Source organism: Lissotriton vulgaris, chromosome 2_1 (assembly GCF_964263255.1).
Source record: "Lissotriton vulgaris chromosome 2_1, aLisVul1.2, whole genome shotgun sequence".
Classification (NCBI taxonomy): Eukaryota; Metazoa; Chordata; class Amphibia; order Caudata; family Salamandridae; genus Lissotriton; species Lissotriton vulgaris.
The window spans coordinates 2,014,157,141-2,014,183,469 of NC_141687.1; the positions used below are offsets into that span (position 1 = coordinate 2,014,157,141).

Below are 26,329 nucleotides of genomic sequence, written 5' to 3' on the forward strand. Positions count from 1 at the left end.
ATGCAGACTGCATGGCAATGTACATTGTGACTCTTTGGGGGTGCTGGATTCTTCTGTGGGACAGTGTACATTTGGACTACATGATGGATGTGAGGCGTACATTACCATTTTCACAGTTTCCGGCTCTGTTAGATGTTTTAAGGCATGTTTCTGCGCATGTGCAGAGCCAGTTGTGTCCTCTGCAGTGCCGGCTATGTGCATTGTACCACGTTGTCGTCAATGTGGGTATGCTGTTCTTGCTATGTGTGTTTGCTGCAGTGTGCCAAGGGGATCTGGGACATGATCCTGGGTGATTGTGGATGTGCAGTGTCCTATACCTCGTTGTGCATGTATGCCATTGTGCCCATTTCTCCTCGTTCCCCCAATCCCAGTTCGTTGCACTCCCTGTTGATGTTGTGTCAGGTCCTCCGAGCTGTGTCCGTACTCCCTACTCCTTGCACCATCTCCACACTGATGACTGTGGCCTGGGTTTCCTCCAGCTCCTCCTGTGGTGCTGGACTGCCACCTCCTGTCGCCGTTGCTGCCTTTCTGTTGGCAGCGGGTTTGTGCCTGGTTTAGGTTGTCACATCATGCCAGCGCCTATTGGCCTCCTCGATTTGCCTCCTCGGCACTCCAACTGAATTCCAGGTGGACTGCTAGTGGGTCAGTTGCTGGTAGTGTTCTGTCACCTCTGTGACGCTGGTCTTTTTTTCCTGCGGTCTGCACCCCGTCTTCCTCTCCCTCTTCTCCTTGGCCTTCCCCGACCCAGTTGTTCTCTGCTGGTGGTCTGGGGGGGTTGTGGGGTTGGAGTTGGCCTCTGCGCTGGGTCAGGGTGCATCCATGTTGCTACGTGCTTTGGCTTCTATCTGGTGTGTTTTTTCTGTGGTTTTTATGGTGCATTGTCCCGACAGACGCGTGGGATTTGCAGGCCTGTGGCTGGTTTTTGCTACTTTTTGTACTGTGGTTGGTCTCATGGCATGTTTTTTGGCGTTCGCGTATCGCATTTTTGCAGCGTGGCTGTGGTTTTCACGCAGACATTTGACGTGCTATCTGGTGTCTATCGCATGCTACCACTGCGTTGAGAATTCCACGTTGACAAAGGGTTATTTTTCCACAATAAACTGCGATGTGGAAAGTTGCGTTACGCTGCTATTGCAGTAGCTATCACACTTTCTTGTGAATATACCCCTTAGAGTACCAGACATGAGATAAACTACACATAATCCTAACCTCTAACAGCAGTCACAGTGGTGAATTTTACCAACAGATCTATCATAGGAAGGCAGCCACGTCACTGACATCTTAAATTTCTTATAGCTCTCCTAGCATTGCCAACAGAATTGTTTAGCGCTGTGAACAGTAGCACAGTACATAATTTTACTTATACAGGGCCTAGGGTATGGATTTCATAGGAGAGGATGAAGTTCTTAAAGTTCTTAGTCACTTCAGGTGCCACTAGCTCATTCTTGGGGTAAAATAAAGAAACCTGGTGATGGTTTTAGGCATTTTTTGATCTAATGAAGACTTTTAAAAAAACAGGTGAAAAAATAAGAAAAAGAAAGCTGACACGCAAAATTGTTTTTGTGCTAAATGGTTAACCTCAAAGTTTGCACATTAAAACATTTTAATTCTCTGTTGTAGATATATGAATAAACTGACACACAATTAATTTGCAATTTTTAACCTGACTGTTGTATAAAATGTTCAATGACTTTGCTGAGTAATTGACAGTGAAACTGGAAATATTTTACTTTATGAATAAATATCATCATCTGTGTAATTGCAGATTGGAAGAATTCTTGAAAACAGATGTACATTTTCAGACTGATACATATCCTGAATATGAAAACAAAACTATAGATTTCACAGAAGTCCAACAGTTATTGAACTCCATCAATACACTACCAGGTACTCCTTTCACTAAATACTTTAATCCGCCTAGTATGGGAATGTAGTATGTTTAGCTATTAATGTTTTGCTTGGAAATCACAAAGTTTAAATGTACAGTTTGATATATTTTTTAATGCACTCCACCTATCCACAGCTCAAAATGATGGTTCATTAAGATTTTGTTGAAAGACTTGACTACTGTCATCTGGTTTTAGAGGTGTGCTCATCATGCCCATTTAACACCCACAACATGTTTTCTGCTTTTCTGTGAGGCTTTGTCCCACATGTCTCATGCGCCTCATCTTTAGAAAATCAATGCTGTCACCATAGGCTTTGATATCCATAGGAGGTACTCACAGTTTGGCTAAGATGGCAACAGCACTACAATTTAAATGTTAAGTAAGTCACACAAGTTGTATTGTTTTCCTCAGTGCCACGGTATTAAAACATGAAAGTCTTAAGTCTTTCAAAAAGCATTATTTCAGAAGTAATTTCTATAAAATGCAACACACGAAAGAAGACCTCTACTATATCGCTTTCAGATTTCTGCTACAATATTACTGATAATACGACCTATATGAGGGCTTACTCACTGTATTTATGACGGAGACCAGGAGAACAGGTTTCAACCTAAACCTGCTTTTATATGTAGGACACAGGACTCACACGAGGTCAGCTAAGGTAAAGCCTTGCACTTGTCACCTTTGTTAGTAAACTGTTCCTTCGGCAGTAAAGTTAAGGAATTCGGCTTTTCAGAGGGACTTTATTGGGACACTCCAGTTAACCGCCCTCCTGCCTTTTTTTGCTATTCTGTTTGTCCCAAGTCAAGGTAAGACTAGTGAGCAGGGGGAAACTGAGTATAATGCATGCTCTAGGAGTTCAATTCACTCTCAGTAATGACAAATGACTTAGACCAGGAGGAGAGATATATCCCACATTTGGTTCCTATAAGGCTTTTGGGAACATTCACAGTGCCAATGTTCGTGTTATAATACATTATAATTTGATAGGAAAGCAAAGTTTGGATTGTTTCATTAGGGCTATCAAAGGCTTTGAGGCTCCTGTTCTGGAGAGTTGGCAGGAATCAATTCAACATTATTCTGACAGACTCTGACAAACTATTCAGTAATATATATCTTCTATGGCTCTAAGAATTAGCCTTCACCTGTCATCATTGCAATAAACTCAGGAGATGTCTGGCTATCTTGCAGTGCAACAACACCGCCTGATTGCCAAATCATTGGCCCAAGTAAAGTTACCCATTCCTACAGCTCGGGAGGGCCTGAAGTAGTTAGTGTTTATACTTCATCTCCTTTTGGCTCCACTTAGCTTTTGCACCATGTGACATCCTTGAGATGGAAAACACACAAGATGATGGACGGAATGTTGCACAATGGCAAAACATTCACCCCCAGTCACAGATCTGGGTTTAATCCATCGTTATTTTGCTTACCAAGCCACCCCAGTTTAGACATGGTCATATGCAAATCAGTCTTGAGCCTGTGCCTCATGGGAACAGTCCAGACCGAACTGCCAAGCCATGTCTTCCCTGGACCGGAATCAAGCATCCTAGGACCAGTTTCTGGCTATCAGCCTTCATCAGCCAGAATAGCTTGACTCTAGTGGCGCAGTGAGCACGGGACCCACGTCTGGGCATACCCTTCCCACATAGGGTGAACAGCAAAACACACAAGATGATGGACGGAATGTTGCACAATGGCAAAACATTCACCCCCGTCACAGATCTAGGTTTAATCCATCGTTATTTTGCTCACCAAGCCACCCCAGTTCAGACATGGCCATATGCAAATCAGTCTTGACCCTGTGCCTCATGGGAACAGTCCAGACCGAACTGCCAAGCCATGTCTTCCCTGGACCGGAATCAAGCAACATAGGACCGGTTTCTGGCCATCAGCCTTTATCAGCCAGAATAGCTTGACTCTAGTGGCGCAGTGAGCATGGGACCCACGTCTGGGCAGGCCAGGAGAGATACCAGACATTGACTCTGTGAGGCCACGAAGGTGGGTGGGGCCGGCCTGCCTTGCTTGGTCTGGAGGCTGCCTGCTGTTGTTGCTGGCTTGCTTTCACGGTCGACAGGCTGTGGATGGCTGCGGGCCCTGTAGTGACTGGTGAGGAGTGGTTGGGCACAAAGCGGGGTGTTGGGCAGCAGCCCTCCCAGGCTTGGGACTTGAGCTGCAGAGGGACAGAGGCCTGGGCCTGTGGCCATGGGCATGCCATCCTTATCCCCATACCAGCGCAGTGCAGCTGCTCTTTGAGTTGAAGTAGTTCATCCCCTCCCCCCTTGCAGCATTTGGCACGTGGCGGGCCCTGGTGGAACTTGTAGGTCCCTTGCTGCTCTGTTTGGGCCTGGCCTGAAGTGGATGCTGGGGCCTGGGTGAGATTCTTGGTTGCCGGTGCGCCTGACTGTGGGGACTGCGCCCTTCTAGATCTGTGGCTGCTGCCCCTGCATATGCCCTTCAGAAAAGGGGGTGGTGATGAACAAAGTGTCTGAATTAAGCAGACCACTCTTACCCAGTCCAAAGATCAGGGCTTGATCCATCACCGTTATTTATCTCACTGCACCATCCCAGCTCAGAACCTGGCTATATGCAAATCAGTCTGTCCCTGGCCCAGTGCATCATGGGAAGAGGGCAGACTAAACTACCAAGCCAATTCTTCACCAGAAAGGAGACAAGCTACCGGGGACCGGTTTCTGGCATTTCAGCCGTCTTCGGCTCGGCTTGCTTGAATCCCGATGGTGCAGTGAGAAAGGGACTCATGTCTGAGTATACCCTGCCACACCTATAGTGGCCAAAAACGATTCAGAAAAGGGGGTGGTGATGAACAGAGTGTCTGAATTAAGCAGACCACTCTTACCCAGTCCAAAGATCAGGGCTTGATCCATCACCGTTATTTATCTCACTGCACCATCCCAGCTCAGAACCTGGCTATATGCAAATCAGTCTGTCCCTGGCCCAGTGCATCATGGGAACAGGGCAGACTAAACTACCAAGCCAATTCTTCACCAGAAAGGAGACAAGCTACCGCGGACCGGTTTCTGGCATTTCAGCCGTCTTCGGCCCGGCTTGCTTGAATCCCGATGGTGCAGTGAGACAGGGACTCATGTCTGAGTATACCCTGCCACACCTATAGTGGCCAAAAACGATTCAGAAAAGGGGGTGGTAATGAACAGAGTGTCTGAATTAAGCAGACCACTCTTACCCAGTCCAAAGATCAGGGCTTGATCCGTCACCGTTATTTATCTCACTGCACCATCCCAGCTCAGAACCCGGCTATATGCAAATCAGTCTGTCCCTGGCCCAGTGCATCATGGGAACAGGGCAGACTAAACTACCAAGCCAATTCTTCACCAGAAAGGAGACAAGCAAGGAGACAAGCTACCGGGGACCGGTTTCTGGCATTTCAGCCGTCTTCGGCCCGGCTTGCTTGAATCCCGATGGTGCAGTGAGAAAGGGACTCATGTCTGAGTATACCCTGCCACACCTATAGTGGCCAAAAACGATTCAGAAAAGGGGTTGGTGATGAACAGAGTAAGAATTGGCTTGGTAGTTTGGTTTGCCCTGTTCCCATCATGCACTGGGACAGGAACAGACTAATTTGCATATAGCCAGGTTCTGAACTGGGATGGTGCAGTGAGCTAAAAAACGGTGTTGGATCTAGCCCTGATCTCTTGACTGGGTGAGAGTATTCTGCTTAATTCAGAAACTCTGTCCATCACCACCCCTTGTTGTTAAATATTTTGTCCACCCTAAGTGTGGAAGGGTATACTCAGATGTGAGTCCCTTGCTCATTGCACCATCAGGATTCAAGCAAGCCGGGCCGATGACGGCTGAAATGCCAGAAACCGGTCCCCGGAAGCTTTTTTCCTTCCCAGTGTAAGAATTGGCTTGGTAGTTTGGTTTGCCCTGTTCCCATCATGCACTGGGACAGGAACAGACTAATTTGCATATAGCCAGGTTCTGAACTGGGATGGTGCAGTGAGCTAAAAAACGGTGTTGGATCTAGCCCTGATCTCTTGACTGGGTGAGAGTATTCTGCTTAATTCAGAAACTCTGTCCATCACCACCCCTTGTTGTTAAATATTTTGTCCACCCTAAGCGTGGAAGGGTATACTCAGATGTGAGTCCCTTGCTCATTGCACCATCAGGTTTCAAGCAAGCCGGGCCGACGACGGCTGAAATGCCAGAAACGGGCCCCCAGAAGCTTTTTTCCTTCCCAGTGTAAGAATTGGCTTGGTAGTTTGGTTTGCCCTGTTCCCATCATGCACTGGGACAGGAACAGACTCATTTGCATATAGCCAGGTTCTGAACTGGGATGGTGCAGTGAGCTAAAAAACGGTGTTGGATCTAGCCCTGATCTCTTGACTGGGTGAGAGTATTCTGCTTAATTCAGAAACTCTGTCCATCACCACCCCTTGTTCCTGCATATGCCCTGGCATGGCCTTCGCCATCGCAGCACACATTCTTGGTGACAGTACCTATTCGTTGCAGGTGCTGGTCATGGACACACATGATTGCCTTGTAACTGGTTGGGTCGAGATGGGCCACACGGAACCAAAACAGTGCAAGTTGCATTTAGAGTGCACTGGCAGACGAGAGGGAGTGAGTAGCCCCGGTGAGATGGAGGGGGCTGTGGGAGGATCCATGGAGCTTACACAGCCCCACAACTTGGAGGCCCTGATGTCCAAAATACAAGTGCGGTTTAGGGCCATGGATTCAAGTTTGACGCCCCATCAGAAAGGGTGGATGGAGCAGCTGAGCGCCTTGACCGTAAACAGGCCCAGATCGAGGGAGCTAGCTGAGGAACGTGAGTCAGTGTTGGAGGATGGCGTGTCAACCATGTCAAAGTGCCTGGAGAAGCTTGAGCATCAATTCAAGACCGTTGCTCTGAAAAACTAAGATCTCTAGGCCCGGTCACGCCACAATAACCTTTGCATAACTGGGATTGCAGAATCCACAGACACTGGGAAAATGAACCGGTTAGTCGAAAAGCTGCTGGCTCAACTTTTCGGGCATGAAGCCTTTTCTACTGTGTACCTGGTGGAGTGTGAGCATAGGACCTAGGGCCCCCGCGAGGGCAACGCATTGACCCATCAGTGCATGCTTACGCAACTTCAGGGACAGAGATACCGCTCTTCGGATGGCACATGAATGTGGACATGTCCAATTCCAGGGCACGTAGATATCTGTCTACCCAAATTTCACCTTGATGGTACAGGAGGCTTGCCGCAAGTTCTCTGCTATGAAGGCCACACTCTGGGAGTTCGGACTTCAGTATGGCATGCTTACCTGGCAGGTCTACGAATGGATGTCTAGGTAAAATCGTGTGTGTTTGACAACCCTGCAGAGACCGAGGAGTTCTGCCAGAGGCAGGATTGGGAGCGCCAGAACAACCATGGGGTTTCGCCGGTGCAATTCCCTCTGACTTACAGGGCACAAAAAGCTTGGATCTCTTTCTGGCGGACTAGGCTCGCCACGTCCTGTTTCTTGGCTGCTCCGGTGATGGGGCCTTGCCTGCTTGACCTGGACTATGGCTATTAACACACGTCTGCTCCTGGTGACATTGTCCTGATGGCTGAGCAGTATTGTACACACCTTACAGTGACTACCCTGGAATGGTGGGTTTGCCTACAACACTGCAGTGGCTGGCAGTCTGTGCCCCGCTATGATGCTAGACCAGCAACTTTGGTAAGCCCCTCATTAATGTCTTATGTCCCATTTTATGACTAGTTATGTATGTTTACAACAACAACCGGCTGTGGGTCTGTTGCTTGCTCCTCATGGCGTACACCAATATGTCCTGTGCACTAGTTGGCGAGTGTTTTTGGTTCTGATCCTTGTTGGAATGTTCCCCTGTGCTTTTTTGCCTGGGATGAGTAGGGGAGGAGTGGATTTTTTGTTGTTGTCTTTGAATGCATGCCACTTTATGAGAATGTTTCTAACATTGCAACCAGAAGGGCTCACTTAAGCAATTTCATACATGACTGTGGCTGAACGCATGATGACTTAAGACCTTGAGGTACCCTTCATGACCTGGAACATCATCGGCATCAACAATCCCCGCAAAGGTAAGTTAGTACTACAGTATTTGGTCAGGCATGGGGTTAAAATTGCCTTTCTACAGGAAACTCACCTATCCCTGGGCACCTCTCCGACCTTTGCCTCGGTGTGGAGCCCAAATCGTTTTTTCTCTTACTACAGTACATATTCCTGCGGAGTCTGTATATTGATTCACCCCTTAATCTCTTTTACTCTTAGTGACACTTTCCCCAACACAGAAGGGAGGTACGGTGCCATCATTGGCCGCCTAGGGTACTAGTCGGTGCTCCTATTAAATGTTTATGCACCTAACATGGACTCTCCTGAGTTCTTTCACACACTGATGACACTCCTTGACTGGAGTAATGTGGACCACAATATAACAGGGGGCAACTTCAATTTACATCTCAACCCAGAACTGGATTCATCAGCAACGGCCCGACTGGTAAGCCCTGGACCGCAAGTGTCTTGCGGTACACCTACGCCTCGAGTTCCCTTAGAGATACCTGGCGCCACTGACATACTCAGCTCCCAGGCTACACATTGTTTTCCGATCTCCCACAGCACCTGGTCCTGTTTTAACTACTGGTTCATCTCGCTCTTGTCCCTCCCTTGGCTGAGGGAGGTGACATTCAAGCCCGCACATTATCATATCACACTAAGGTTCGTGTAATTCTTAACATCCCCCTTCCCAATTCCCATCAACATACATTTTATCAAGATCGAAACTAAAGCATTTACTGCAATTTTGATAAATTTACTGTTCCGTTTTGTTCATTATTCATCATCCAACCCTGCCCCCCCATTTGTATGCCCCCAGCCAAAAACTGCTATGATGTTTTATGCACCGTGTTCTGTTGCTATGCACATCATTTCTTATCAAAATATTCTGTTACACAGGGGCGGGGTGTCCATTAGAACGCTTGGGTTTTGCCCCACTAATTAATTTGAGGCACTAGTCGAGTTGAGTAACAAGCGTGTGTGCCGTTGCCTTCACTCTCAGTCTCACTCACATTTGCAAATTTCAATCCAAGGCCGCGGGAGGCCGTCGGCTCAGAAGGGGGCGGGGAAGCAGGAGTTCAGTGCAAGTGCATCTACGATAATTTGTATCAGGTGGACGGCAGAGCGCACAGCAAGAGTGCGCATGTTCTGTTTAGGGCTTAAAAATGTTGCCCGAACATGCGCACTAGGCTGCTCATTAGAAGAGCGGGGTTGTTCCATGCCGCCGCTCTTCTAATGTGTAGCCTTGTCCGCATGATCGGGCTGGTCGCAAATATATTTAAGCCCTAAACAGAACATGCGCACTACTGCTCAATCCAATCCTAGCGCTGCTGCTGGAGCAGTGTCAGGATTGGCTGAGACGTAGGCGGTACTTGTCAGCCAGCCAGGAGCGAGCGTGACGTCAGAGCCTCCTAGTCAAGGCAGACACACCTCGTGTTCATGGGAACAGGGCAGACTAAACTACCAAGCCAATTCTTCACCAGAAAGGAGACAAGCAAGGAGACAAGCTACTGGGGACCGGTTTCTGGCATTTCAGCCGTCTTCGGCCCGGCTTGCTTGAATCCCGATGGTGCAGTGAGAAAGGGACTCATGTCTGAGTATACCCTGCCACACCTATAGTGGCCAAAAACGATTCAGAAAAGGGGGTGGTGATGAACAGAGTAAGAATTGGCTTGGTAGTTTGGTTTGCCCTGTTCCCATCATGCACTGGGACAGGAACAGACTAATTTGCATATAGCCAGGTTCTGAACTGGGATGGTGCAGTGAGCTAAAAAACGGTGTTGGATCTAGCCCTGATCTCTTGACTGGGTGAGAGTATTCTGCTTAATTCAGAAACTCTGTCCATCACCACCCCTTGTTGTTAAATATTTTGTCCACCCTAAGTGTGGAAGGGTATACTCAGATGTGAGTCCCTTGCTCATTGCACCATCAGGATTCAAGCAAGCCGGGCCGACGACGGCTGAAATGCCAGAAACCGGTCCCCGGAAGCTTTTTTCCTTCCCAGTGTAAGAATTGGCTTGGTAGTTTGGTTTGCAAATTTCAATCCAAGGCCGCTGGATGCCGTCGGCTCAGAAGGGGGCGGGGAAGCAGGAGTTCAGTGCAAGTGCATCTACGATAATTTGTATCAGGTGGACGGCAGAGCGCACAGCAAGAGTGCGCATGTTCTGTTTAGGGCTTAAAAATGTTGCGGCTAGCCCGAACATGCGCACTAGGCTGCTCATTAGAAGAGCGGGGTTGTTCCATGCCGCCACTCTTCTAATGTGTAGCCTTGTCCGCATGATCGGGCTGATCGCAAATATATTTAAGCCCTAAACAGAACATGCGCACTACTGCTCAATCCAATCCTAGCGCTGCTGCTGGAGCAGCGTCAGGATTGGCTGAGACGTAGGCGGTACTTGTCAGCCAGCCAGGAGCGAGCGTGACGTCAGAGCCTCCTAGTCAAGGCAGACACACCTCGTGTTCACTGCTACCACGGGTGACGGGAACTGGCTGAATCTGCAGCAGCGGCTGGGTGGGCACCAGTGGGGACCCCCGGTCTGATTGGTACCATTATATTATTTGTTTATTTTTATTCCCTTTGTGCCCCCATCCCCATGAGCATGCCTGATGCGGCTGTTCATTTTACGGATCATTTGTACTACAATTTTGTCTGTGAACTGTTTTCAACAAGATATAAGAACCCCTCACTCCTTCCACTACTCAGACTTCGCTGGACTCCATGTACTTTGTGGTGGAAGCAGAGATCTTGCTTCATCATCATATTGACTTGAATTGGGGTTGTGTATTTCCTGCCTTTCTTAAATTGCTGTTAGACAAGCCACGTCTAAAGAAAGGGGCGTGGCGGACAAAGTGAAACTGTGGCATGGGGCGCTTTGACAAATAAACGCACCTGCTTGTTAAGTTGATAAACAGATGGTTTGCTTTGTAAATGCGCCAATGCTGCACTTTCACTTTAATAGCTGCCGCTCACCTTGCTTTAGATGCAGATTGTCTAAAGAAAGAGGCTCAGCCTTCATGAATGCAAAAGCACAGAATGGGCGCTGGTAAACAAAAAACAAATTAATAAGTAAGCGCTGGTGCTAGAATTAAAGCGGACTGTGCTCCTAAAATAAAGAAAGAAGAAACCCGGCTGATATAGTTAGAGCGAACCACCATTGAAAATTATAATTAAAATAAAATTGTAGAGGGTGGTGTAGTGGCAAATCATTAAACAAAATAGTGCTCACAGCCAAGATAAAGCAGACCGTGAAACAAGTCAAGTAAAAGGGCCATTTGTTAAGGGAGGTAACAAATGCAGAAAAGGCAGTACCAAGGAGGGACTAACAAGCCTAATAACGGCTCACAAGCCAGCGTTTACAAAGGACAATGACACAAGCCAATTAAAAATGTGGGCGCAGATTGGATGGGACTTCAAAGCCATACTCCAATACTGCATTCCTCGCAGCAGCGCATGCTCAGTGAGGCTCGACCTAAAAATAACAAGGAAAGAGGGTACAGGGAGAACTGCGGGTAGAGGCCCTGTCTTGTTGATTTTACTAGTAAAGTTGCTGGTTCAGGAGGAATTTCTTTAATTGTTTCTTGAAGCTCAAGAAAGTGGTGTTTATCCTGATATCTATTGGTATTGAGTTCAAGATTTTAGGGGCAGTGCCAGGGTTTTATGTTTGTGCCCCTTAGGTGGTTTGAGGAGTAGGGGGTTGGAGCCTCTTAGGTTTCTAGACTGACCTGCCTTTTTGAGTTTTGAGGCAAGGTAGGCTGGTTTCCCAGTGTGAATGGTTTTGTGAGTAAGACGAGCAGTCCTGAAGCTGCAGCGAGGTGAAAGAGACTTTGATAAATAACTGAATCCAGGTTCTGTGGAAGTATGGGAAAAGTGCAATAGGACTTCTCTTTCCCTCCCACTTCTATCAGTGGCAGCCACAAAATGTACCTACTATAGAATTATAACCTACTCTTAAAATATCTAATATATAAGATTCGTAGAAAGGTAGGTTTACTTAATATTTAACATCTTTTCATATTACAGCTCCTTCAGCTCCAGTGATCAATCCACAAACTCACAACTCAGCTACAGGAACATCAGTGAAAGTGTGCTGGAGCCTATTTTCCGATGATACAGTCGAAAGTTACCAGCTCTACTACAAACCTGTGAGTGACGACACACCTAGTGAAGCACAAGCCGGTAAGGAGGAATTGGTGCAACCTTTCTGTGTAGTTATGGATTGATTCCTGTTGCATCATGAGTCATGGACAACAAACACCTGTTGGGTTGTATCCTTGACAATAAACGTAACCTTCAATATCAAACTTCTTCTATGACATGGTCGGCATGTTTTCAATTTAGATTGGTCGGATGTGTCAGGCAGATTACACTTCAACAAGACCATAAGACCTTAGTGGAAACCCTCATACTCTTTAGACTTGGCTAAGACAACATGCTCCATTCTGGCCACCGAAACTCCTTTCGTCAGATTTACACGCAGCAGCTCCATGTGTGTCTGGGGGCAAACAAAAAAATATGTTATCACACCTGTACTTTATGCAGACTCTTTCTCATTCTAAGCTAAGGCTCAATTTAAGATAGACTGCAAGCCTTGTGCTTGTCTATTCCCATTTACTTGGCAGAAAACTTGAAATTTCTGGTGGCCAACGGCTCTTGTGCAGCCCAGTCTATCACTTCTCCCTGAGCCTCAGGCCTTAAAAAATGAGTGATCTTTGTCCTTTTCATTTCATGGCAGGGTACAACGATTCTAGAATTCACATTCATCGACTCTAGGCACCTCTACATTTTTGGTAACATTAAAAAATGAACTGACATTTTTCCTGTTCTAAATGCATTTCGAGGATGGCCCTAAAAAATCTCCAGTCTTGAAATCTCCACTTGATAGAGATTCCAGACCTCTGCACTGAACCGTATGAACATTTACCTCCCCTTATTATGAAATTGTTTCTTGTGTCATTAGTAGACATTTTTGTGAATCATTCCCACGTTGCCTCTGTTTCTTTTTTACTTTCATGTAGCCCCTTATCCTCTAGCCCCTTTATCAATGTTCCTTCTGACAGCTGCCCTAACTTCCTACTAGCAATGTTCTCTATATGTTGCCCTCCTATCCATTTGCTAACTCTATTAGCTGCTTTCTCTAGATGCATTCCTTCCTGTCTCTTACCCCTATACCTTCATGAGGACCATTCCTTTTATCTTTTCAGTCTATGCTTCTATAAAATACTGTAATGCCCCACTTTTATTGATTGCTTAATAGTTTACTCACAGGTGTCCAAGGTGCCTACTGTACTGTACTTATTTATATTTCTACTACTTTAGTTATATTTGTAAAATGATTTTTTCAACGTAAGGCCTTAGGGTCATAGTCTCACTTTTTAAATCTGCAGAAATAAACAAAAAATACAAAAAAAACTGTTGGAATTTAGGTTATTGGTTGAGGTTGGTGATACCGTACTCCAGCTGCAACACAAACTCTGACTGGGTGATACACAAGTAAACCGCAAATTAACCTGCGCTTAACCCTCTGGTAGCTTGGGACTAAGCAGTCAGGCTTAACTTAGTGGCAATGTTTAAAGGATTTATGCAGCACTTCAAACAATAATAAAGTGGAAACACAACACAAGAAAAATCCCACAACAATTTAGGGAAACAGAGTAGAATTGAATAAATGAATTGAAATAAAAATGACAGACAATCCAATCAGTGGAACCGAAGCTATCCAAGTTTAAAGATATGTGCAGAAATAGTGCTTAGAGGCACAAAATAGCAACTATGGTTTTCAGGTTGAGCCAGACTAGGACAAAGTCACAAGTTCATCCTGACCACGATGGAGCACTGGACTAAGTTAGGCCCAGTCAATAAAGTACTTTAAATACTGGTTTGCAGAGATTCTGCATTGCGAATGTATTGCCCAGCGGTAGTTCCGAGATAGCTCTGAGTTTGAAAGGTAGAGACCTGAGTCGTCACGAGGATGCCATCTGTGAGGGGCTTGCGATGCGAAGTCCTGCATCCAAGATGCGTCACACACAGGCGGTTCCGTGGAAGTACAACGCTGCTATGTGATGACCTACATCATCATCAAGGATGGTGTCGATGAGGGTATTGCGATGAGAAAGCCTGCATCCAGAATGCGTCGCGTAGCACCGGTTCAGAGGAAATGCGGGTTGCATTGCGAGATCCAGTGTCGTGGATGTGTCACACTTGGCAGTTCCAATGCAGCTGCATGCAGATGCTTTGGGGTGCATGGGCTCTGCTTACAGGACCACAGCTGGGCTGGCACAGCATCTTCAGGCCCACTTCCAAGGGTGCAGGACTGGAGTGGTAACACTTAGAAGGTATGCCTCACTGCAAGACTCACAGTTGACAGATTCTGGGTTGAAGGTATTAGAGCATTTTCTGTCTTTGAGGCTCTAATCAGGAGGCCAGCCAGCTAGCCTTTAGAGTCACTCTGGTGGTCTTGAGCTCAAGATGCAGATTCGTTACTTTTACTCAGGCAGCAACACAACAGAGTAGCAATCCTTCTTTCAGAGCAGCCCAGCAGCCCTTCCAAGTTTTCCACAGGTGCCCACCCCAAATAATAATCGACTAAGACCAGAGGTGTACTGAAGAGTTGGGTATGAGGGTCCATAATTTCTACCAAGTGCCCACTTTGAAGTTGGAGAAGGTTCTGGAGGTTTCCACCCCCAAAGGTGTTTGGAATTTCCAGCCTCCCTGCCATGGCCCTAGCTTGTCTGTGGCACAAAAGATTAGTGTCAAATCCTTTGTGAGTATTCTCAGCTAAAGGTTTTGTGATATGCTGTTATGTGCATTTGTGGTAGTTGACCGATTCTCCCCCTCCACAAGTCAGATATGACCCATCTTGACAACTCCTATTTCTGCTTTGTTTCACTGTCTGGGAGCATACACAAAGACCAACTAAATGACAGCTACAACTAGTCATGTGGCCCAGGATACAGGAAGCAGGCACCAAATGGTTGGGAGAACATATTGCCATCTTTCTAAAAGTGTAATTTTAAGAATTGTTGCTTAAAATCTGACTTTACCATTAAAGAGGGCTTTAAATTACAATTCTTTATTTTTTTAGTGTTTTAATTAAGTTTTTCAAATACAAACAATAGGAACTGTGAGTTCCAACAAAACCAGCCAGCATGACATTGCATGAATGAAACGGGATTACCGTACAAGACAACGGACTGTCACATACAGAGTAATATATCAGGTGAGAGGCTCGCACAATACAGTGACCAATATAACAATTCACATACCACTTTCTTCCATTTTAACCGTTGCAGACCTGAAATGCACATGAATCATCGGTGGCGCACAAATCGCAGAGACCAGACAAGCACATTATATCGGAAAAATACATGTCAGAGAGTAAATAATGTCAAGGCAGTCCACAACAGTACCTAGAGGCCATACATCATTAATCATCTACAGGTGGGCTGGGTTCAGGGGAACCGGACCTACGGCGTGCCCAAGTTCAGAATCGTTCCCAAATGTCAGGTGGCCTCAAAGTCGATGGCATTAAGTCCCAGAAAACGCTAAGCTGCGTGTGACCATACGTGACGCTGTTCAGCCAATCCTTTATACAAGGTACTCTCTTTCTCCCCCATCGAATAGCAACCTGTCTTCGTGCAAGCAGTAAGAGGAGTGCATGTAATTTGTGCTGTTTTGGTGGTGGGTCTTTCACATATCCCAAGAGTCCCAATGCCGGGGAAGGAACATCAGCTCTGCCTACAATTTGGTTAACTACAGTAAAAATCTCCAGCCAAAATGTAGTAATGTGTGGGCAATCCCAAGCAATATGTAAAAAGGAGGCAGGGTTGAATCCGCAGCTCCAGCAGCTCTCATCCTCCCTAAGTTTCATGCGATATAAACGGACTGGTGTCCTATAATATCTATGTAAAAATTTTAAATGGATGAGGCGAAGTCTATAGTTTGGAGAAAGTTCAGTTAGCTGTCTACAGCAGAATTCCCACTGTTCGTCTGTCAATTGAGTATCAAGTTCGTTGTTCCAATGTTGGAGGGACTTGGGCTTAACAACCGGAGTTGTAGCTTGCATCTGGGTATACAGACGTGTAACAAGTTTGCAGGGGAGGTTGATTTCAGAATGTTCTCTAAAGCTGGCAATAATGGAGGAGCCTCAGTAAATCCTTCCCAAAGCGCACAACGCACAGCACGCAGCTTGTGATACAAAAATAGCTCAGCAAAAGGTACAGCCCGATCCTCAGTCCCAGCGGGGGGACCGAAACTCGCCGTTTGGGTATAGGTCTGCAAATGTATACAGGTTCATGTCACTTACCAAGGTCTTAATCACCCGTCTTTAATGCAGTGAAGCATGGAGTTTCGCGCCAACGGTATGGATGGAGCGTGCAGCAGCCGAATATTAGCCCTCCTCCGAAGCGCATTCCACGCCCATCGCAGAGTGCCCGCTGTATCCACATCCCCACTGGGGCGGTGTGACGCTTAATGAATCTCCACTGCTACATGAGGTTGGTACGGCGTTGGGTGAACCCAGATATACAGGAACTGAGCCTGGGTGCATAGAGCATATAGTTGCATATATGGAGCACCCAAACCGCCCTGCCGCAACGGCAGAGTCAATAGCTCCTATGAAACTCTAGCTTTACCTCCAGCCCAAACTAGGGATCGCAGTTGCGATCCCAAAGTTGAGAAAAAGTATTGCGTAAGGGGAATGGGCACATTGACAAAAAGATATAGGAATTTCGGCAATATGACCATTTTGGCCAGCGCTATCTTCCCATCAATGGACAGAGGCAATTTAGACCAAAGGTCAACCGTTCCTTCTAGCCAAGTGAACGCACTACCGAAATTCAAGTTCCATATCTCCTGCATGTCCCGGCTTAGCCACACTCCCAAATATTTGACTGCCTCGGCCTCCCATCTCAAGGGGAATTCAGACGTTATTGTGGGTGTACCATCAGCCAGTGGGAAAGTCACTGATTTCGTCCAATTAATGGAGAAGCCAGCAAGCCCTCTAAATGTAATACATTCCCTAAGAACGGGGTCTAAATTTCCTTCTGGGTTAAGAATATATAAGTTCACATCATCAGCATAAAGTGAGATCAGGAGGCTCTGCATACTGAAGCCGATACCCCGTGATGTGTGGTGTTGCCGGATCCAGGAGGTTAGAGGCTCCATAGCAATGGCAAAGAGCAGGGTGAAAGAGGACACCCCTGTCTGGTGCTACGTGTTATATGGAATGGGTCCGATAACAATCTGTTTACCCTGATCCGCGCCATCGGCATAGTATTCAAGCGTGTCAAAAGCTTTTGCTGCGTCTAAAAAAATAGTGGCGGCATGCACGTCTGGGAGGAGGTAATGTAGCACCGAAAATAGTATGCACAAGTTATGATATGTTGACCTTCAAGGGTTGAACCCCGATTGGCCAGGGAGTGCTATTATGGGAAGCAGCGGCTGTAATCTATTTGCCAATAGTTTAGCATACGTTTTTACGCCTACCAAGGATAATGGCCTATAGGAGTCTACTTCCATTTTCGCCTTCCCGGGTTTCAGTAGGGTTATAATTATAGCGTCCCTCATTGACTTAGGCAGAGCTCCCACCTCCAGCGCTTCCTCATAGACTGCCAGCAGTCTAGGGGCCAGTTCTTCCACATAGGTCTTAAAGAATGCAGTAGTCAGGCCATCGGGCCCAGGTGCCTGATCAGGTGATAGACTTTTAATAACCTGGTCCACGTCTTCCACCGTGATGGGAAGATCCATGTATTCTCTATGGGTATTGTTGAACCACACCATCACAATGGAGTCTAAAAAATCTTGCAGACCCTCTGGGCTAGATTTTTGGGTGGCATTGTACAGGGTAGAATAAAATATGGAAAATTCACTAAGAATCTCTGATGGACCTCGGACAGCGTCTCCGCTAGAGGTGTTAAGCTCATGCACAAACATAGTGGACCTAGATGGGTGGATCATACCGGCCAGCGTGCGGACTGATATGTCACCTTCGCCGTATCTTTTCGCCTCAGCATATTTGCCCAGGAATTTGAACTCCCGCTGCGATCCTCAGTAAATTCCAATAGCTTTTCCTTTTGGAGTGCAGCTGACCTCGGGTTGTCTGTAGAGTAGAACTGTTTCTCAAGTTCTTTTATCTGCCCTTCCAAAGTAGCAATGGTACCTCTGATAGCCTTCAAGACCCCTGCCTGGCGATGCATTGACCTCTAATAACCAATTTAAAGGCCTCCCAAAGTATCTACAGAGCCAGCATTAAGAGTAAAGTATTCAGTGATGTCAGAGCGGATTTCTTCCTTAAAGGCCTCATCTAGTAGTGCATGAGGGGGTAATCGCCAATTGAAAGTGCAGGGGGGTGTTCCCGGTATGCATAGCTTAAGCAGACATGGGGCATGGTCTGACAGTGAGCGTGCCAAGTGCAATATCTCCGATGACCAGGTAGCGATGTCACGTGAAACTAACCAATAGTCCAGTCGGGACCAGGCATTGTGATGGCTATAAATGCAAGTCCCCTCTCAAAGTTTTGGGTGGTGAGTTCGCCACATATCTAACAGGCCCCCGTTTAACATAATATCTTGCAATGCAGCGCTAGATTGTGGGTGTAAGGTACGAGATGTGTCCTGTCTATCCATGTCATCATCTAATATCGCATTAAAATCACCACCCCAAAGGACCGTATTGTAACCGGTTGCTCCGAAAGAAATCTGGAGAGTCCACATTTGGGCCATACACTGCCACCAATACTAAGGGTATACCACCCAGCTTCCCATGTAAGAGTATGTACCTCCCCTCTGGATAAACATAAGCGGTCTGCTCCACCCAGTCTACCCCTTTCCTAATCAGCAGTGCCACACCCCGGGCATAGTTCAGATAGATAGATGAATGCACTGTTCCCCACCTGTTATGCCTTAGTCGATGTGACGGTTTGATGTTTAAATGGGTTTCCTGCAGTATAGATATGTCAATGTTGTGTCTAGATAAATATGCATGTACAAGCCTGGCCTTCCTACCATCGTTTAACCCCCTAATATTCCACGTAAGAACATTCAGTGCATTAGTTTGTGTTCAGGCCGGAAGCATGTGTATCCACCTACTGCATCTGAGCAGCAAAGCTGCCTCGTAATACCAGTAAACACTCCAATTTTCTCTGAATCAGCATGCTGGCTTTTGAACAAAAAACTAAACCCCATCATCCACCCACCATCCACTCCAACACCCCAATCAGGTTGCAGCATACCCATCCCAGTTTGAACCTGTGAAACCATAAAAAGGAAAAAGGGGAGACTTCCCATGAGTGCGAGGTAGAGCCGGCGAACTACCCTGTTTGCACAGGGTGGCCGGGAGTAATGCAGAAAGGCAAGCAGCGGTTACCAACATCAGTGAAATAACATTTGTTCATGTGCCTCAGGACCGCCAGACACCAGCATCCCGCTTCGGGAAACTAACAAAGCAAGGAGCAAAAAAAGAAGAGAACTAGCAATGTTAAACGAGATAGGACATCTCCATAGCTTGGTAATATATCAGCACAGGAAAACAAACATAAATGCGGGGACAAGTTAGTCATAGTCCCTGAGATGGCCTCCCAGGGTTCCCTTAGCAGCACCATTGTTCTTCGATCTCTTCCTGTCGACATGTTTAGCAAACTTTAGGCCAGATTTCGCATCTGCGAAGTAGTGAGCAGTGCCTTCATGTGAGACCTTTAGCTTAGCTGGATAAAGCAGGGAGTATGGAATATGTGCCTGCATGAGGATTCGCTTGGCAGGGAGGCTTCGGACCTAGGGACCTATGGGCTCTTTCAATTACTAAAATCGAGGACAAGTGAGGGTCAAAGAGCTCATGTTGGAGATCCGCAACAAAGGCCTCCGTTTTAGAAATGGCAGTGGTCTCCGGAATGCCCGGAATTTGGAGGTTTATTTCTTCTAGACCGCGCCACCAAATAGTCGTTCTTGGCTCTTATGACACCTAACAACTTATCCATGTGCAAAAATTGTTCCTTAGTTTCCACCCGGAATTCACGGAATTCTGTATGCCGATTTTCAAGTCCATCCAATATAGTCTCGTGGGCAGACACCTGTGTCTTTACAGAATCCAACTGCGCGGTCAGGCTGTCAATTTTGTATCTATGTCCCGCAAGCTAGAGTGCATCTCCAGCATCAGGGTCCGCAAGTCCTCCCCTGATCATCAGCCTTTAAGTCTCGATGGGCATCGCCCTGTGCGTCCGGGTCGGGGTCTGTGTGTCTTGTGGAGCGTTTATTCTCAAAGTTCAGCTTGGGCTGTTTTGCAATGGGTTTACCCATTATGCCAGCAGCCAGCAGGCCTCGCAGGGCTCACTTTCCTACATATGTGTAACATGTCTGCACAACGTCCCACGACCAAGCTAGCGGGCTATGTACAATTTCAATACTCTGCAGACTCTTGCTCCAGCAATATCCCCAACACCGTCCGGCCAAAACCTTTTAGAGTCAGGCTTCAGTTGACCAACTGGTGTGGTCAATCAGGATTTAGCCGCACCGCAACCAGTGCCAGTGTCTAGCGTGTTATGCTTCGCCTCCAGTACATGCAGTGGGGTATACGGGCTGTTCTTCGATACCCAGGGACTTTAGTGGCCGCACAGATCAGCTCTCGGGAGCATGGCACACTCCCCCAGCCTGCGTGACTCGCTTCAATGGCGGATGAATCACTCAGGCCACAGCAATTTCAGGTGGTTACACAGGCACAGCCCTTGGTGCAATGTAACAGGATTGGCAGCCTTTCGGGGTTAGTGTATGAAATATGGCCCAACTCCTTTGCTGGAACTGTACACACTAGCAGCTCCTCTGCAAATGTATACCTTGTGCAAGCTTGTTGAGGGTGTATTGGGGCACCACAACCCCACCAGCCGCTTCCCACCTCCTCACCGCTAGGCCTCTGTGTTGGTGCTCAAAATGGCGGTTGCGGCCTCCCCGATAGCACCCCTCGGATCATCGCAGATAGGTCTCTGCATCCTGATGTAGCCTCGCAGCTCCTCGTACCTTTGGAGGTGTTCGCCCAGTCTGGTTTCAGCCTCCGATCACCAGTCCGGCCCTCCGCGGCCGCTCAATCATCCCAGGGCGTTGTAGGCCTCCACAGCCGCGGGATCGATTTTCGAGGTAGCCCAGTAACGGAAATTGGCGGGAGCCAGCAGGTCAGCCGCTCCTCTGCGTGATGACTTGTAACTCGGACACGCGATGCACGTCACCCCTGAAACCAGCAATGATGTAGGAGAGGGTGCCCCGGCAGCTCGAGAGGTTATTTCTGCGCTGCTACAGCTCTCTGGGTGCAGGATAATTACAGGATTTTCTCCATGCCGGCGGAGCATGCTTACAAAGCGGCCATTACGCGGCTCGGCTAGCCACGCCCCTCAATTACTATTCTTTAGAAATTAAATTCGACATTACTTCCAACTCCCAATTAAAGGTGTAAAAAGTTAACCCGATATTATCCTACGAAGAGACAGGCCTTTTAGTAGTGAAAAACAATATTCACAGTTTTTCACTACCAAGGCATGTAAATGTTAAAAGTACATATCTTACTTTTCAAATACACTACACCCTGCCCTATGGGCCATTTAGGTTATACCTGATCGCTGATATGTATTAAAAAGAATAGTTTATGCCTGGCAAGAGGTGCATTTTGGTATGTTGAAATGTCCGTTTAAAACTGCACCCACAAGTTGCAATGCAGGCCTGAGACACGTTTAAAGGCCACTTAAGTGGGTGGCATAATAATTGTTGAGGCCTACTAGTAGCATTTAATTTACAGGCCCAGGGGAGAAGTAGTGTCAATTTACTATGGACTTACAGGTAAATTAAATGTGCCAATTTTGTGTAAGTCAATTATGCCATGTTTAGAGGAGAGTCAACCCACACCTTAGCACTTTTGAGCAGTCATAAAGTGCACACATTCCTATGGCCAACAAAAAAGAGATTAGCAGAAGTGGAGGCCTAAGGCAAAATGTTTTGGGGATGGTCACGCTAAGACTGACAGGTCTTACAATAACTAAGAGGAAAATAGTTTAGGTTTCACTTACAATATTGTAGAATCATCTCTAGACACAAGGCAGATAAGCCATAGACCTGGCATCCCCTGCTATAGGACACCAGTTGGTGCAACAAGGCTCTCTGGTGGTCAATCACCATTATTACTGCACAATATGATAATATGTTTCACCAACAATATGTGGTTTGAGTGAGGAGCTATCTAGCTCAATTGGGCAGTGCATTCAGAAATTATTTTAACAATAACCTAGTATATTTCAGGTCCAATGAGATTAGGCTGATAATACATTAATATAGCATCGATTTTTTAGTAGAGTGAGGTTCAGTAAATGTGTTTTGTAGGACTATTCAGTCCTTTATTTCAGGGGTCTGCTTGAGCCTCCTGAGGATGGCGTTCATTGTGAGATGCGGAAGATGATAGCTTGCACGAGGGAAAGAGCACGACTCAGTCAGTTGGGAGGCACATACACTTAATAATTAACTCTGTATCTACGCGGGAAAGGGTGCATTATAGGGTGGAATACTATGGCTCTGTACACAAAGGAAATACCTTGTCTGTATGCCAAAATAGCTTGAAACTGCACTACATTGCTTCTCACATATTTAAGTGCTCTCTGTGAAGTAGGCGTTCCCTAGCAAAAAAACATAAAAAATATTGCTATCTGTCCTTCTTGGTATTTACAAGCCTGCCCAGGACACATATAGCGATATTAAAAGCTGCGCTAACCGCGATTATTGCCGGTATTTTACGTCTGTGAAAACCTGACTTGACTATCTTTTACATGGGAGGTGGATTGTACGGCTAAATCCACATCGCCCTATCACTAAGGATTCCCGTATCGATGCAGGTTTATCGCTGGATTCACAGCAATAAACCATCATTTTGCGCATATCGCCAGATTTTTTATCGCCGTGGAGATAAGCGTTGTAAATAACGCGATATCTCGGTAAGTGCGCTCTGCGATATTTATCGCTGATCGTTCAATATAAGCACCCACGTATGTTGAAAGCAATGTGTTAAGCATTAAAAATCTGCATGTTATTCCCCATTTTCTGAGATGAACTCGTAATTAGAAGTTATTTTTCATATGAAGTCAATTCAGACCCTGAGGAGTTACATTCTATCAGGTTCGATAAGTATTGTCCCAAACACGGGCCACTCGTAAAGAGGGCCTAAGACATACAGCAATATATGGAACGTAGGATTCCGTACCCCAAAAAACTATTTGAGCTCAAAAGTTGACTGTATAACCATTTGCGCTGATTTGCTTTGTGTAAGTGCCTGAGCTGCAGTGTAGTACATCTGGTTCCTGGTGTCTTAAGGGTTGACAGCAACAATGAAGAAGGTTGTCAAACACGCTGTCCCCTTTTTTGCACAAGGGAATATTTAACACTCACACAAAGCTGTTCACACTATCAAAGGTTGATGTGCTCGACTTGTTGAACAGGAACCATACCTTAAGGTACATCCCATGGATGTTCACAGGAAGTTACATGAAGGAGAAATTAGACATAGTGACATTATGGACATTTAGTAGACCGAAAGATCCCTGTGCTAGTAAGAAGAACTCATGGCTTAAGGAAGACTGGAGCCATCCCTGAAAATGAGCTTATTTCAGTCCATTCTAAACTGAAGCAATTGAGGTGGTCATAGAGTAGAATTTGTGGTGAATCAATCCATGCGTAATACTACTTATACCAGAAGGATGCGGACAAGCTCGTAGATCAGGAAATTACTAGTCAATAAAAAGGCCGATTTCTAGCTGAAGCATATTATTGTCACACTAGTTTCAAGATAATGAAATCCAGTGGGAAGCCAAAAAGAGAGTGCAAAAACCTGACACCCCATTTATTCAAGAACTCTTCCCAAGAAAAGAGAGCTTAAAATACACCAAACACTCTCCAGGATTACAGAGACCCAAGCCCTCCTCCCGTGCCCATTTCCAGGACCGGTTTCTGGCACTCTAATTCAGATACTCTGTCTATCACCACCCCCTTTTCTGAATCGTTTTGTCCACCATAAGCGTGGAAGGGTATGCTCAGACATGAGTCCCTTGCTCACTGCACCATCAGTATTCAAGCAAGCCGGGCCGAAGATGGCTGTAATGCCAGAAACCGGTCCCCGGAAGCTTGTTTACTTTCCAGTAATAGAATTGGCTTGGTAGTTTGGTCTGCCCTCTTCCCATGATGCACTGGGCCAGGGACAGACTAATTTGCATGTAGCCAGGATCTGAGCTGGGATGGTGCAGTGAGCTAAAAAACGGTGATGGATCAAGCCCTGATCTGTTGACTGGGTACGAGTGTTCTGCTTAATTCAGATACTCTGTCCATCACCACCCCCTTTTCTGAATCATTTTGTCCACCATAAGCGTGGAAGGGTATGCTCAGACATGAGTCCCTTGCTCACTGCACCATCAGGATTCAAGCAAGCCAGGCCGAAGACGGCTGTAATGCCAGAAACCGGTCCCCGGAAGCTTGTTACCTTTCCAGTAAAAGAATTGGCTTGGTAGTTTGGTCTGCCCTGTTCCCATGATGCACTGGGCCAGGGACAGACTAATTTGCATGTAGCCAGGTTCTGAGCTGGGATGGTGCAGTGAGCTAAGAAACGGTGATGGATGAAGCCCTGATCTGTTGAATGGGTATGAGTGTTCTGCTTAATTCAGATACTCTGTCCATCACCACCCCCTTTTCTGAATGGTTTTGTCCACCATAAGCGTGGAAGGGTATGCTCAGACATGAGTCCCTTGCTCACTGCACCATCAGGATTCAAGCAAGCCGGGCCGAAGACGGCTGTAATGCCAGAAACCGGTCCCCGGAAGCTTGTTTCCTTTCCAGTAAAAGAATTGGCGTGGTAGTTTGGTCTGCCCTGTTCCCATGATGCACTGGGCCAGGGACAGACTAATTTGCATGTAGCCAGGTTCTGAGCTGGGATGGTGAAGTGAGCTAAAAAACTGTGATGGATGAAGCCCTGATCTGTTGACTGGGTACGAGTGTTCTGCTTAATTCAGATACTCTGTCCATCACCACCCCCTTTTCTGAATAGTAATCACATCAGGCATACCCAGCACTCCTGATACAATTTAAATAGATCACCCTATTCATAACAAAGTTCAAGTCATATTTACCAAACAAATGGAGTCACCACCTTAACGAGAGATTATGAAAAATAGTAATCAAAAATAAAAAAATAAAAAAATACAAACAGTATATAAGAGGAGAGTCCATTATAATACCAAACTTGATATAAGGTAGACAATAAAGGAAGTGTATCCCAATATAATCAATCGCCATAGTAATGTAAAATCAGCATTACAAAAAAAAGCGAAATCAGGAAAAATATAAGAAGATCGAGAACAGATGTGTATGCCAACACGGTGAATCGTCATAGTAATGTTTGAATCTGCATTACAGCAATAGTACATTTGTTTCTTTAAGGAAACTCGATAAATCCAAGTAAGTATGTCCCAAAACAATGAATCACATAATGATGAAAAAATCAGTATTACAGGAACAGTAATTTCATTTCAAAGGGTAATAATGAAAAAATCATCATTCCAAGCTAAAGCCAGCAAGGCACAAAAAGTATTATCAGAAGGGAACCCAGTTATCATTATACTTCCCCCTAACAACTTACAGTGTATATGGTCATATGTAGGTAATTGAATACATCAATTGATACCCCTCATAATTCATCAATACAGTTTAAACAGAAAAGAGTAATCCCAACTACCGGGATAACTAATTTCAAAGGAACCACAAGTTATATATATGAAGACCATTCCTTAAATAGTACCTGAAGTTCCATAATACTGAAAAGTGTTCCTATATCGATGACTGGTATCTCATTGACTAACTGATACATCAAATTGGGACAGGGACAAGTTTTTACAAAAAATAGTGCATCTCATAATCACTATTGTGCCCCAATTCCACACAGCGTAGTATACTGATCCACCCAGCCTCTTCTTCCTCAGGGCCAATTCCCTATTGCCCCCTCTTGGCAATAGGTAAGCACATTCCCAGTACCTCCTACCCTCAACCCTTCTGGTATATTTCACCAGCTAAAAGCGGCATGGAGATAACAATGTACCTACTCAGAGACCTTTTACCTGAAGTGACCACAGAGGAATACCTTTGAAAATAAAATACTCACAATAAGAGATCTCTAACGCTATTGACAAATGAACAACCCATGAAGTTGGAACATGGACCAAGAGAAAACAAAAAAGCCCATATGTTGATGGCCGAATGCAGTGGAAGCATTGGATATTATAACAATCACAGTTCCCAGAAATGCCTCACCAACACCAATAATTTCCACCGCACTTAGTGCTTCATGGGTTTAGGTCCCTGAATGTCTCTATTTTATTGTATGTATAAGAGATAAATTTCTG

The 26,329-nt window shown here is 46.0% G+C and overlaps 1 protein-coding gene across 1 annotated transcript in view; it reads left to right on the forward strand.

Moving 5' to 3' along the window:
- Positions 1–26,329, forward strand: part of FSD2 (fibronectin type III and SPRY domain containing 2) — a 556,003-nt gene that overhangs the window by 141,107 nt on the left and 388,567 nt on the right. The window contains exons 6-7 of the mRNA XM_086958241.1: positions 1,766–1,887; positions 11,950–12,105. Of these exons, the coding sequence (XP_086814367.1) occupies positions 1,766–1,887; positions 11,950–12,105 (278 nt within the window). The remainder of the gene's footprint in view (positions 1–1,765; positions 1,888–11,949; positions 12,106–26,329) is intronic.